Source organism: Agrilus planipennis, unplaced genomic scaffold (genome assembly GCF_000699045.2).
Source record: "Agrilus planipennis isolate EAB-ADULT unplaced genomic scaffold, Apla_2.0 scaffold47, whole genome shotgun sequence".
Taxonomy (NCBI): Eukaryota; Metazoa; Arthropoda; class Insecta; order Coleoptera; family Buprestidae; genus Agrilus; species Agrilus planipennis.
This window is the reverse complement of record NW_020442442.1, coordinates 269565-282077: the sequence shown is the minus strand read 5'-3', so window position 1 is coordinate 282077 and position 12513 is coordinate 269565. Positions and strand designations below refer to the sequence as shown.

The window sequence follows — 12513 nt, the reverse complement described above, 5'->3', positions numbered from 1 at the left end:
TGTATAGTGTAAAATTTAAATTCATAGTGTACATATAATACCATTAAACCAATTCCTTAACCCCTATCCCGGTATGTTTGTGAGTTTGAAGAAGTTTCACTTCAGTAGCGTGTTGTATAATTACACGTTGTATTTTTTTTTATTTTCTGTACATTTGTGGTACAGTACCTTTCTATACCAGAAATTTTGACATTTACGTATTAATAAATTAAATATCGACGTACAGAAAGTCCATTTCAATTTTTTTTATTTAATTCATTTGAATGGGTTGGACTAGTAGGTATATCACAGATTTACATACTTAGATAATTTTTCGAAAATTGTTTTTTGATATTTAGGATATATTTCGGGAATAAAATAACCGGGTTATGTAGTAAAAAGACAAATAAAAATTGGATTTATTACGAATTAGAATTAGGTTATAAACTATATTAAATTATAACAGTATATATACATTTTTTTACTTGCCAATATACATAGTTACAAAAAATATACAGTAATAAATAATAATTAGAAGGAAGGTTAGGTAGACGGATAAGGTTCTTCGTTTTATTATTACTATTATTATTTTTTTTTTAAGATCCACCAATCATCTTCCCCTATTCAGTACTTCAAAGTATCATTAATCCTTGCTGGAGCAGATATTTGTTGCTGGACACGTTGCTCGATTTCCTGAAAGAATATTTTCAATAAAAATAAAAATTTTTAAATACAAAATGGCACAAAAGCATGTCATTTTAGACCATACTGTATTTACATATACATATGTACCTAATAATAACTACGAATATGTACCATACATAAGCATAGCCATGGAAGGTAGAAAAGGATCCATCCCCACGCTAATTATATTGCAAAAAGTAAACTACGCAATTATAATAATTTCCCAATTTTATTAATTAGATCCTTCGCAAAAGAATTACCATCATATATGTAAGTTTGGATGATTTATTGGAGACGGGCTAGATTAGGGGTTTGCAGTTACCTTTTCTTTCCCTCATATGGATAGGGGCAGTATACTTATGTATGTCAACAAAAAAAGATTACGTATAATGTATAGGGTTGTTCAGAAAGTCATTTCGTTTTTTTTTGTGGAAATGAAAGACAGTTTTCGTATAATAAACAAATACTTTATTAAATTATATATTGACCGTTCTGGTCCAACACCTTTTGCCATCTTTCTGGTAGTAGCATAATTCCACGCTCATAAAATTTTTGGTCTTTGCTGGCAAAAAACTGATCGAGGAGGTTTTTGACCTCCTCATTTGAGGTGAAGGTTTTACCGTCTAAAAAATTTTGGAGTGACCGGAACAAATAATAATCCGATGGTGCCAGGTCTGGAGAATATGGTGGGTGTAGCATTGTATCCCATTCAAGCTGTAAAAGCTTTTGGCGAGTGACCAAACTTGTGTGAGGTCTCGCGTTGTCTTGGTGAAACACTACACCTTTCCTGTTGATTAGTTCTGACCTTTTCTGTTGAAGTGCATCATTCAGTTTGTCCAGCTGATGACAGTAGACTTCCGAATTAATCGTTGTGTTATCCGGTAAAAGCTAAAAAAAAACGATTCCTTTAAAATCCCACCAAACAGACAGCATCACCTTTTTTTGGTGAATATCGGCTTTGGAAATGGTTTGAGCCGGTTCATCTTTTTTGCTCCATGACCTCTTGCGTTTGACGTTGTTGTATACAACCCATTTTTCGTCCCCAGTGATGATGCGCTTCAAAAACGGATCATTTTCGTGACGTTTGAGAAGCGAATCGCAGACGTCAATGCGGCGACACAGATTTCTCTCTGTGAGAACATGGGGAACCCATACATCGAGCTTCGAGGATAATCCCAGGCCTTTCAAGTGGTCATAAACTGTTGAATTTGATAAATTTAACCTCAATCCGATCTCACGTGTTGTTATTCGCCGGTTCACATCAACTAATGCCTTTATCGCGTCTTTATCAGCTTCAACCGGCCTTCCCGAACGTGGTGCATCTTCGACATCAAAATTGCCGGATCGAAATTTAGCGAACCAGTTCTGGCACTGGCGTACTGTCAACACACCTTCTCCATACACATCAGTCAATTTCTTTCTGGCTTGAACAGCATTTTTACCCTTTCTGTAGTAAAACAGTAAGATATGTCGAAAATGCTGCTTATCGCTCTCCATATTTAAAAGGGCACCAACCAAAAACTACTGCGTAGAATTAATTGGAATTTTTCACACACAAGCCTTGCTATATGAGCTCTCAAAGCATATAAAAATTATACGGCTTAAATGTGAAGTTGGGTGCAAAAGAATACAATTAAATCCTCTGTCGGGAAAAAACGAAATGACTTTCCGAACAACCCAATAGTTAGTAATATCAGCACAGAAAAACATATTAAATCAAGGCAGAGCAATTGTGTTATAACTGGTGAATTTTATGATCAAATTATAGCCTAAGTTAGATAAAAATAATTATCAACACATGTTACCATTCCACAAATCCATGTTAGATAATAATACTACTTGTCACCCAAGGAAATTATCACCACCACCACCGCTACCTGGTTGCGATTCTTACCCTTTCAATTTCTTTGTTTCTCTTATGGCGTTCAAGAAGTTCGATGTCTGTCAGATAAGCAAGGCTTTCTGACTTAAAAATCGCCCCCTCCAATTCGGGGCACAATCTGGGTAAGCTATGCTTCTTCTTCCGCAATATCGACTTGACGTTCCATCCGTGGGCGGATCCTAGGGAAGGTCTTCTCGATTTCGAATATTCCACGTCAGCCAGCCTACTCTTTGGATTGTTATTTTCATCATCCTCGCCCGATCTAGGACTCTGTAGAGGTCTGTTGTCTCCACTAATTGTAACTAGAGTTATGGCTTTACTCCTAGATTGCAAGGTATCGTGGGAGTAGAGGGATATGACAGCTGTGGATTTAGTGTTGTGTATAGAATAGGACAAGGGCTTGCCCAGTTCGTTGTTGCCCTCACTGACAGAGGATGAGGTGGACCAGTTGGCTTTGTGCGTGGGGGAGGAATAGCCGGAGGTGCTTTGCGAATCGCTGTTCAAAACAACAACACAAGGAGCACTCTTACCAGGCTTGAAGGACGTTGTGAGGTCAGTCTGGAACTCGGTCATCGGCGACGTCAATTCAGAGGATCCTATAGCGTTCAACGTTTTGTCACTTTCACTCCTCCACGGTCGTATATCAGACGACTTGGGTTCCGACGTTGTTTCGATAGTGTTAGGACTCTCCAGGTCCTGGATCAATTGGAGAGCAGCTTCCAATTCCTTGGAGAACTCTGCGTCGCTGTTCTTACAATCGGTACTGCTTTTCGAATTCGTTTGACTGGCGCTCTCAGGCGAAGACACGTTGTTGTCTTTCTTGCTCACTATGGCTTTTTGGAGTTCCTTCATGAGGGAAGCGTATTGGACCTTTTCTCCTTGGGGCGTTTCGGGTCGACGAAGAGCGGCTACCGGTTTTGGAGCTTGGTAATGGCACTCGGATTCATCCCTGTTACTCAGGGCTGTATTCAGTCTTGATCTGTAGACCGATGGCTCGGTCAACTTCTCCAAACATTCGTAAATGGGGACGCTGGCGGGCTGACTTGTGCATAAGCTTATCTGGGATGAACTGGCCGAAAGAACTGCTGGAGATGTTGACCTAAACGTAATAAAATACATTTGTGGTCTTAACAAATTCCTGCACTTGTCTTTCGATGATTTGTTTGCTAGCCATGGCAAAGTTAATAAAATTGAATACAATAAAAATTAGACATTAATTATGTTAGGCCCTCAGAACCGTTTAACTAATTAAATTGTCTTAAAGTTATCATGAAGATTGTCCATTAGGGTGCTTCAAACAAAATTTTATTTTTTTTTTCTAACTCTTACCCCCTCAAATGTTTCTATTTGATGCAAAAAAAAAATCCTCGCCAAACATGAGCCCTATAGGGCAAATATTTTTATTTTAGTTTCCCATTTAATTAACATAAGAAAAATTCTTTTTTCTTTTAAATTGAATTTACACATGGGATTAAAAATTTTGTTTGAAGCACCCTATTGTCCATATACCTAAACAATTTTGTTTATTTTAGGTTTTCCATCTGTCTTGTTAGTAAGTTATTGACTGTTTCATTTTAGAATTATTATAAGTGATAGGTCTAAATTGATTACCTACACTTTTGTTAAAATAATTTCGAATTTATAGAAGCCCTATCCTCACACAATCTTACACACTTGTTTACGTTACATTTAAATTATTTTTGGTGGCTTTTCGAAGTTCAACTGGTCAATAATAGGATTTTAATGTCATTTTAAATGTCTAATAACATATTGCTAGCGATATAAATCATTATCTGATGTATTGTACATGGGGGTAGACAAATGCAACAAGTGAATTCTTACCTGGAGAAGCTTTTCATGTAATTAAGTTTTCTATCGCTATTATTACCGCTTCCGTCAGATGCTTCTTCAACGTTAACGACGGGTTTATCAGTCGACAGGGTTGGTCCGTTCTGTTTGACGAAGCCGTTACCCATCTCATTTAGATTCTGAAAATTAACAACCACGATGTATGCAATATAAACCACATGCATTCAGCAGTCGCCCATAGTACTCATCTTGTTATGAATCGTTTTATGCAAATGATAGCTATTGTTTTCGTTTCTAAATAGAGATTTTTGCTAGTTTTGGAAAAATCTATGCTACCGGATATGGTTACTGTTATCAAATTAACTAATTAGGAAGTGGTTGTTTCTTTAAAGATTGTGCTGTAATTACGGAAACAAAAGAATAAAACAATCTAAGCATTACAGTAATGGAAATTAAAAATGTATAATATATGGTTAATAAAATCATCTCAAGTATGTACCGGTCGGACGATGTTTTTATAGCCGTGAGGTTAGCATAACGAAGTGGCTGAAATAAATTTCGAAAATGTCGAAATTAGGGGCCGTTTTGGGTACCATGGTGAAAAATTAGGAGCTCATAAACTGTCAAAGATATTCAGTATCAATTCAATAAGCTGTATTTATAAAAATAAAAGGTACAAGTAAAAGCTTTTGCTGCAATTTAGAGATTAGCCCGTAACGATTTCGACAAACTAGTTTATTTTATTTGTTTAATACATTCCTGATTTACTTGCGCAGGGTTGAAAGTTAGCAAATTTAGAATGGTTCGCACGATAACGCAGAAATATTTTAATTTTCTGCACAGGTGACACGACTGTTCCACGTGTTTCGAGATACGCGCCAAGAAAGTGGTCCGTCAACCACACGACATTGTCCTCCTCAAATCTTAATAACGTTTTAAAATCGGATTCTCGTAGTGTACGTCTTAGTTTGTAGTATTTTCTTGTACGTAAATGCACCATATCAGCCATAACAAGCACAACACTGGGGCCACACAACTAAAGATTACTTTTATAAGTCCTTTTAGATAGATTTTAACTCAAAAATAATCCTACAAATACATAAACCTTTACGTTACAGGCTATATGATGCCTAGGCAGTAACGGAAAAGTTGAAAAGAGCAAGAAAAATAGTTGTGAACCTAGATTCCTTTTTTCAGAAGCAAATCCTTTAGTTTTTGAGCAGGTGCTTCTTTTATTTTTTTCATAATTTGCATGTAAAGCCTTTTACTTTAAAGCAAACCCTTGAAGCAAAATCCTTCGTTCTTTTTATAAATACCACATAAGACTTGGGGTAGATAAAGAAACTACTAATATTAAGTTGTGCTTGACTGTTGCGCAGTAAAGCAGTGCGCATCCGATTTGACATGTAGTTTTATGTTTGACATTTCACAACTGATAGTACCGAAATTGATGCGCAGTCGCTCACCGCGCAGCGGACCCTTGCGTTTTCTATCCTTTGTTAGTCGTGATGCTTTTCGGCTTATGTTATTGCTCCTATGTCTAGTTTTTGACAATTTATGAGCCCCTAATTTGTGACCTTGGTACAAAGCTACTAATTTAGGAATTTTCGAATTTCATTTTATTGCTCCGGCATCATTGCCATAATAAAAGTTCTAAATTTTGTTTGTAGCAAGAAGCAATAAAAGTGCATACGTTTTGTAACTTAATACTAGTATTTGGAATCCCATTTTCGGGCGGTTTCAGGTACGTAGAAGGGTCAGTAGCATCATGTTGGATAATGTTAGAGCAGCCTGCTTCATCAGCATCAAAAACCCAGCTTTGGGCATAAGCATTGTATCCATTTCGAGGTTTTAAAGATGTCGATGACGGAGGTTTTTGCTAAACAAAATTTGAAAATCGTTACTTAATGATAAAAAAAGAAATGTTTAAGGATTACTAAATTTTTTTTCGTTTTACAAGCGGTATTGAAACTTACCCTAGGAATGATATACTCTATGTCAGATAGTTGTTCTTGAGATCTGCGTGCTTTACTTGTGTTCTGCTTAGGTGCAACTTGAATTGAACAAAATGCTAATTGGCTGTCCAAAAAGGATATTCCTATTACAACTCCTGCAGCTATCCGGGTAGCATAGCTCGCTGAAAAAGGATTAAAAATTCGTTCATATTTCAACATCCAAAGAAGATTGCCTGATAAGGGTCGTTATTGGCCTATTGTTAGCTCCAAAAAGAATTTTTCTTAACTTTTACTGGCTGTCTTTTTATAATAATTCAAGATATGTTAATAATTTTTTACACGAAATATCCTTCGTAAACAATTGAAAAAATTTTTATAAATACCAGTTTTTGATGATCTGTTACTATTACAGGTTACAGTTTCCGATTTTTTTAAAGTAATTTTATCTTAACAAGTTTTGGGTTCCACCAAATGGTTAATAACCTGTAAATTCTTGGCCTACAGTCGAAAATTTTATTTAAGTACTAATCATATTCGATGCAATTTTTTAAATGCTACTTGTGCTTTGGTTTGGGGGCTATGAAGATCGTGTATTTTGTTTTAAGCATATTTTAGTACCAAGTATATCATAAAACTGCAAATTACGTTACTTATAGCCTGCTCTTAAAGCAGGTGGTGTAACCAGGATTTGCGAAGAAGAGGGGTTAAGATAAAAGATGCTGCAAACCTCTATTACGCAAAATAAAACAATATTTAATTCTTTTAATAAATCAAGTAGATAAACATAAAATACTGCAAACGGCGCGGTAAATAATTTAAATATATAAATATAGATAGATATAGATATCCATATATTTAAATGGACCTTGTTGGAGCATACGTAATCCTAAAATGTAGCATCGTACTACAGATGGCGTTTACCGCGCCGTTTGTAGTATTTTCTGGAACGCGCTGTTAAGACAGCGTGTAAAAGTTGGTCTGTGTTCTGTCGGAGCTGTCTGTGACGCGCTGATGAGATCCACAAAGATCGAAATCGCGATCCGCGTCTGGCAGTTTTGACGGAACACAAGACCACTTCGAATTATTTTATTAGATATACATGATTATTACGAACATGTTGACTGCAGTAACCGTTCAAAAATTCCGTTTTCCTTCCAAACATGGGAAAATTAATAGTAATTATGATGAGCATGGAAATAATATAAAACAGAAAACCCGATAACGTAAAACGCTGTAATCTAATAACATAAAAAATAATAGATTGTTTTTATTTCGGTGCATTAAAAAATTAAATTAATATAGCAGGGTTATTTCTCTCTGCTTACTTGTATTTACCATACACAATATTTGGTGGGACCGGATATTTTCACGTAATAACTGACTAATAAAGACACTGATACAACAATAATTTGTTTACCGTAAGAGATCAGAGCTAAAATACGGTTGCAAATAATTTTATTAATGTACAATCAACATCAATCATTTTATATCAAAATATTTACAACCGCATTTTGTTTCCGATCTTTTACACGTTGTAATACGAGAAAGAAATGGAATCCACAGTTTCTTTAGCTTTGCGTTCATATAATAAGTGAAGTTTTTTGAATTATTTGCATACTATTTTGCGGGCTTCGTATTTTTGTTAAGGATGTTTGGGAGGTACAATCGGAAACAAAAATACATAAAATTAGAAATTCGTGATTAATTAGGTTTTGCAGCATATCCTGAGGTAAATAAATACTATCTATACTAAAAAAAAGTATACGGTTTGAGAGAAAATTTGGAATTTGACCAAAAACTTTAAATAAAATAAGAAATAACGAATAACATGGAATATTTTTAACTGACTTTTGGCAATGAATATGCCTNCAAAAATGCTCATTGTTACAGATAATAAATAATAAAATTTAATAAGGACATTAAATTTTTTTCCATTAAAATATTTGAAGTTGCTTATTAAAAACTTTTAGAGAAGACGTTTTACTTATATTCCAAAATTGTGTTTTAACCCGATTTCAATTAACGGATAGTGTGTCCACCAAATATGTGAATTTTCCCCCCAAGGAATTTCTACTTATATTAATTAACTACTTGATCATTATCATAATCTCGTCCGTTCGAAACTTGATACATTCAATCTACTTCCTATCCTGAGCCAATTTTTTGCATATCCTGACAACTAGATCATCTCACATTCCCTAAATATTTGCGAACACTGTCCTATCTCTCCTCTTCCTTTTTAACTTCCATAGCGTCTTCTGTCTTTCTACGCTTTCTAATATGTTCTCATTTCAATTTTTTTCTAGCCACGATATTTTGATACCACATTTCGATTTTTTTTCCGTTTTTTACTGTTCACGTACCCTGAACATACACATTTCAAAAAATGATACGATACTCTTCATAATATTGTTAAAATTTTACGAAATATTGGAAAAAAGAACTGGAAATATATTTGTGTAGAATAATACAAATCTCCATCATTTTCGTAGGGTTAACTTCGTTTATATCAGCTTGGTATGCTTCTTTATTTGAAAATTAAATTAATTCGATTTCGATCTTATTAGAACCGATTAAGTTTTTGGTCACTGATTTATGGAAACTACCACATGTTGATCGCGATTTCGATCTTATTAGAACCGATTAAGTTCTTGGTCACTAATATGTGGAAACTACCAGATGTTGATGGTCATTTCGATCTTATTAGAACCGATTAAGTTCTTGGTCACTGATTTATGGAAACTACTACATGTTGATCGCGATTTCGATCTTATTAGAACCGATTAAGTTCTTGGTCAATAATTTGTGGAAATTGCCAGATGTTGATCACGATTTAACCCGAGGTTTGGAACCCAAGTTTTTGGGTCTTTTTTCTGTCATGTTTTACAACAATTTTTTATTTTAAAGTATATTTACCAGAAGAATAATATTTTCAGAATTTAAACATGAAAAATATCTTAAAATGCAGAAACTCGAAAAATGCTAGGAAATTGTCAAAAAATGTATTCCGACCTGTGTTTATAAGATTGTTGTAAGGATTTTACTTACAAGTATGTATGTATAATGTAAAATACTACATAAAACGAATTATTAAAAAAAAAGTTGTAGTTAAGTAGTTCAGCTTTACCACCCCACCTGCTTTTTATTTACGATTAGGATTTTTTAATAACGCCTCGACTACATTATTAAAATCAATTGATAAGTTGGTACTGTTCCTATACGAATATGTTCAATGGGTTATCTAACTACATTGTGCAGAAACGATTGAAATTTCATACAATATTTTAACAATGATACCGGCTGTGAAAGAGTATAAGCTGTTTCATTAATAATTTATGATATACCGAAATAAATAAGCGTGTTGTACTGATGGTCTTCCAATATCTGGACCATATCAGTCCAATAGAAATTCCATTCGCTAAGCACTGCATTAACTACATTGACTATTAGTATTGATATTGCCATAAAAAGCAAAAGTTCTTGACGTCGTGCAGATAATCTTCCGAAACATGCTACCATTCCAGAAGCTATTCCAATTATTATATTCTGAAACAAAAAAGAAATAAATTTATTTCTCAAGAAAGTTTCTGTTTAATACACATGAACACAGCTTGCAATTACAATTTATGCCTACAGGTACTTTTTTATTTTTATGTTTTATAACTTTTATTAGTAGGAATATAAAGCAAAGGATAGCGCAGGGTCGTGTCGCCTTTAATAAAAAGAAGCCACTTCTATTCCCGCGAACGGTTAATTTAGAAATTCGAAAAAGGTTGTTAAAGGTGTATGTTTGGAGCATGGCATTGTACGGGTGCGAAACATGGACAGTGGGCGCGGCGGAAAAGAAAAGGTTAGAAGCGTTCGAAATGTGGTAGTATAGGCGGATGATGAGGATAACGTGGGTAGAAAAGATTACAAATGAAGAGGTATTGGAAAGAATAGGAGAACAGAGGACTTTATGGAAGTCAATAAAAAATAGGCGAGATAGGTTGGTAAGACACCTTCTCAAGCATGAAGGTCTAGTCAGAGACATATTAGAGACAGAAGCAGGAGTTAGGAGAGGTAGAGGTAGACCTAGATTAGATTACTGTTCGCAAATAGTTAAGTATGTGGGCTGTTCTAGTTTTATGGAAATGCGCAGTTTAGCTCAGGATAGGAAAGGGTGGAGGTACGTGTCCAACCAGTCTGACGACCTTATGATGATGATGATAACTTTTATTGTAAACGCTAGTGCATCAGATTGCAGATTTACGATTTGACTTCATTTTCAGTTTACTTGACTTTTCTTAAATTGAAATTAAATCAAGTTCAAGTACATATTTGGAAAATCAAGAGAAGTTCTTTAAGACTTCATTTGTCTTATAATTATTTTTTTAGTTGATTATTTTAATCTCCTATTCTAAATTTCGTATCAGTTTGCCTGTTTTACATTATCAATAAAAAAAAAGTAAAAATTAGCAGCATCAATAAATAACCACTAGCTCAAGTTTTTAACCGGAACTACTAATACCACAAATTTTCACTGAGGCACTCAATATTATACCATGCTTTTATCTAGTTCAATAGCACTTTTGTTATGGTTTTTAAAGTTTTTCTAAATTACTTGAAAGTGCAGGCTATTTTCAGCGATAATGTAGGACGATAGAACAGATGTTTGTTTTGTTTATTTGTTTATTTTTTTTTTAGTGTACGATAGCTATGTTTTGAAGGGGGAAAATTATTTGAAACGCGTGACCCAATCCACATTGTAGGTTACATGCGAAAGTGATTCACACATAGAAATAGTTTCAAAGCACACACGTAACCGCCAATTAATGCCAAGTCTGCTAAATTTAAATTACACATTCTTACAGCTTAAAAACATCAGAGTCAAATCGAGGTAAACCGGACATCAGCATCAGTCGGCATCTTCGTTACAAGCATTAATTTTACTGAATATTAATTAAAAAAAAAAAAAAATAGTACCTATAAATAAATAAGAACCGATTAAGTATTCTAATAAAATCGCAATTTCGATCTTATTGGAGCCGATTAAATTCTTGTTCACTAATTTGTGGAAACTACCAGATGATGTTGATCTCGATTTCGATTTTATTAGAATCGATTAAGTCCTTAGTCACTAATATGTGGAAACTACCAAATGTTGATTACGATTTCAATCTCATTAGAACCAATTTAATATTCTTGGTCATTAATTTGTGGAACTACCAGATGTCAGTCAGGATTTCGATCTTATTAGAACCGATAAAGTTTTTGGTAACTGATTTGTAAAAACTACTACATGTTGATCGTTATTTTGATCTTATTAGAACCTATTAAGTTTTTGGTCACTGATTTGTGGAAACTACCACATGTTGATCGTTATTTTGATCTTATTAGAACCGATTAAGTTCTTGGTCAATGATTTGTGGAAATTACAAAAGTATGATCGCGATTTCGATCTTATTAGAACCGATTAAGTTCTTGGTCACTGATTTTTAGAAACTACTACATGTTGACAGTGATTTTGATCTTAGAACCGATTTAGTTCTTGATTACTGTTTTGTGGAAACTAACCACATGCTGATCGCAATTTCGTTCTAATTAAAACCGATTAACTTTTCTGTCACCAATTTGTGGAAACTATTAGATGTTGATCGCGCCTTCGATCTTTCTAGAACCGATTAAGTTCTTGGTCAATAATTTATGGAAAGTACCAGATGTTTATCACGATTTCGATCTTATTAGAACCGATTAAGTTCTTGGTCACTGATTTGTGAAAACTATCAGATATTTATCGCGATTTCGATCTTATTAGAGCCGATTAAGTCCTTTGGTCATTAATATGTTGAAACTACCAAATGTTGGTCACGATTTCGATCTTATTAGAACCGATTAAGTTTTTGGTCAATAATTTGTAAAAATTGCCAGATGTTGATAGCGATTTCGATCTTATTAGAACCGATTATGTTCTTGGACAATGATTTGTGGAAACTACTACATGTCGATAGCGATTTTGATCTTAGAACCGATTAAGTTCTTGATCGCTGTTTTGTGGAAACTACCACATGTTGATCGCGATTTCGATCTTATTAGAACCGATTAAGTTTTTGGTCACTGATTTATGGAAACTACTACATGTTGATCGCGATTTCGATCTTATTAGAACCGATTAACTTCTTGGTCACTAATATGTGGAAACTACCAGATGTTGATGGTCATTTC

The 12513-nt window shown here is 34.4% G+C and overlaps 2 protein-coding genes across 3 annotated transcripts in view; one reads left to right on the top strand and one right to left on the bottom strand.

Moving 5' to 3' along the window:
- LOC108744592 (probable palmitoyltransferase ZDHHC24) overlaps nt 1–12513 on the top strand; it is a 58338-nt gene that overhangs the window by 19071 nt on the left and 26754 nt on the right. The gene's annotated exons all lie outside the window — the stretch shown is intronic.
- Nucleotides 568–12513, bottom strand: part of LOC108744590 — a 105406-nt gene continuing 93460 nt past the window's right edge. The window contains exons 3-8 of the mRNA XM_018480450.2: nt 9654–9855; nt 6331–6491; nt 6048–6233; nt 4388–4533; nt 2558–3644; nt 568–672 (exon numbers count right to left, since the gene is read on the bottom strand). Coding sequence (XP_018335952.1) covers nt 604–672; nt 2558–3644; nt 4388–4533; nt 6048–6233; nt 6331–6491; nt 9654–9855 — 1851 coding nt within the window. The 3' untranslated portion in view covers nt 568–603. The remainder of the gene's footprint in view (nt 673–2557; nt 3645–4387; nt 4534–6047; nt 6234–6330; nt 6492–9653; nt 9856–12513) is intronic.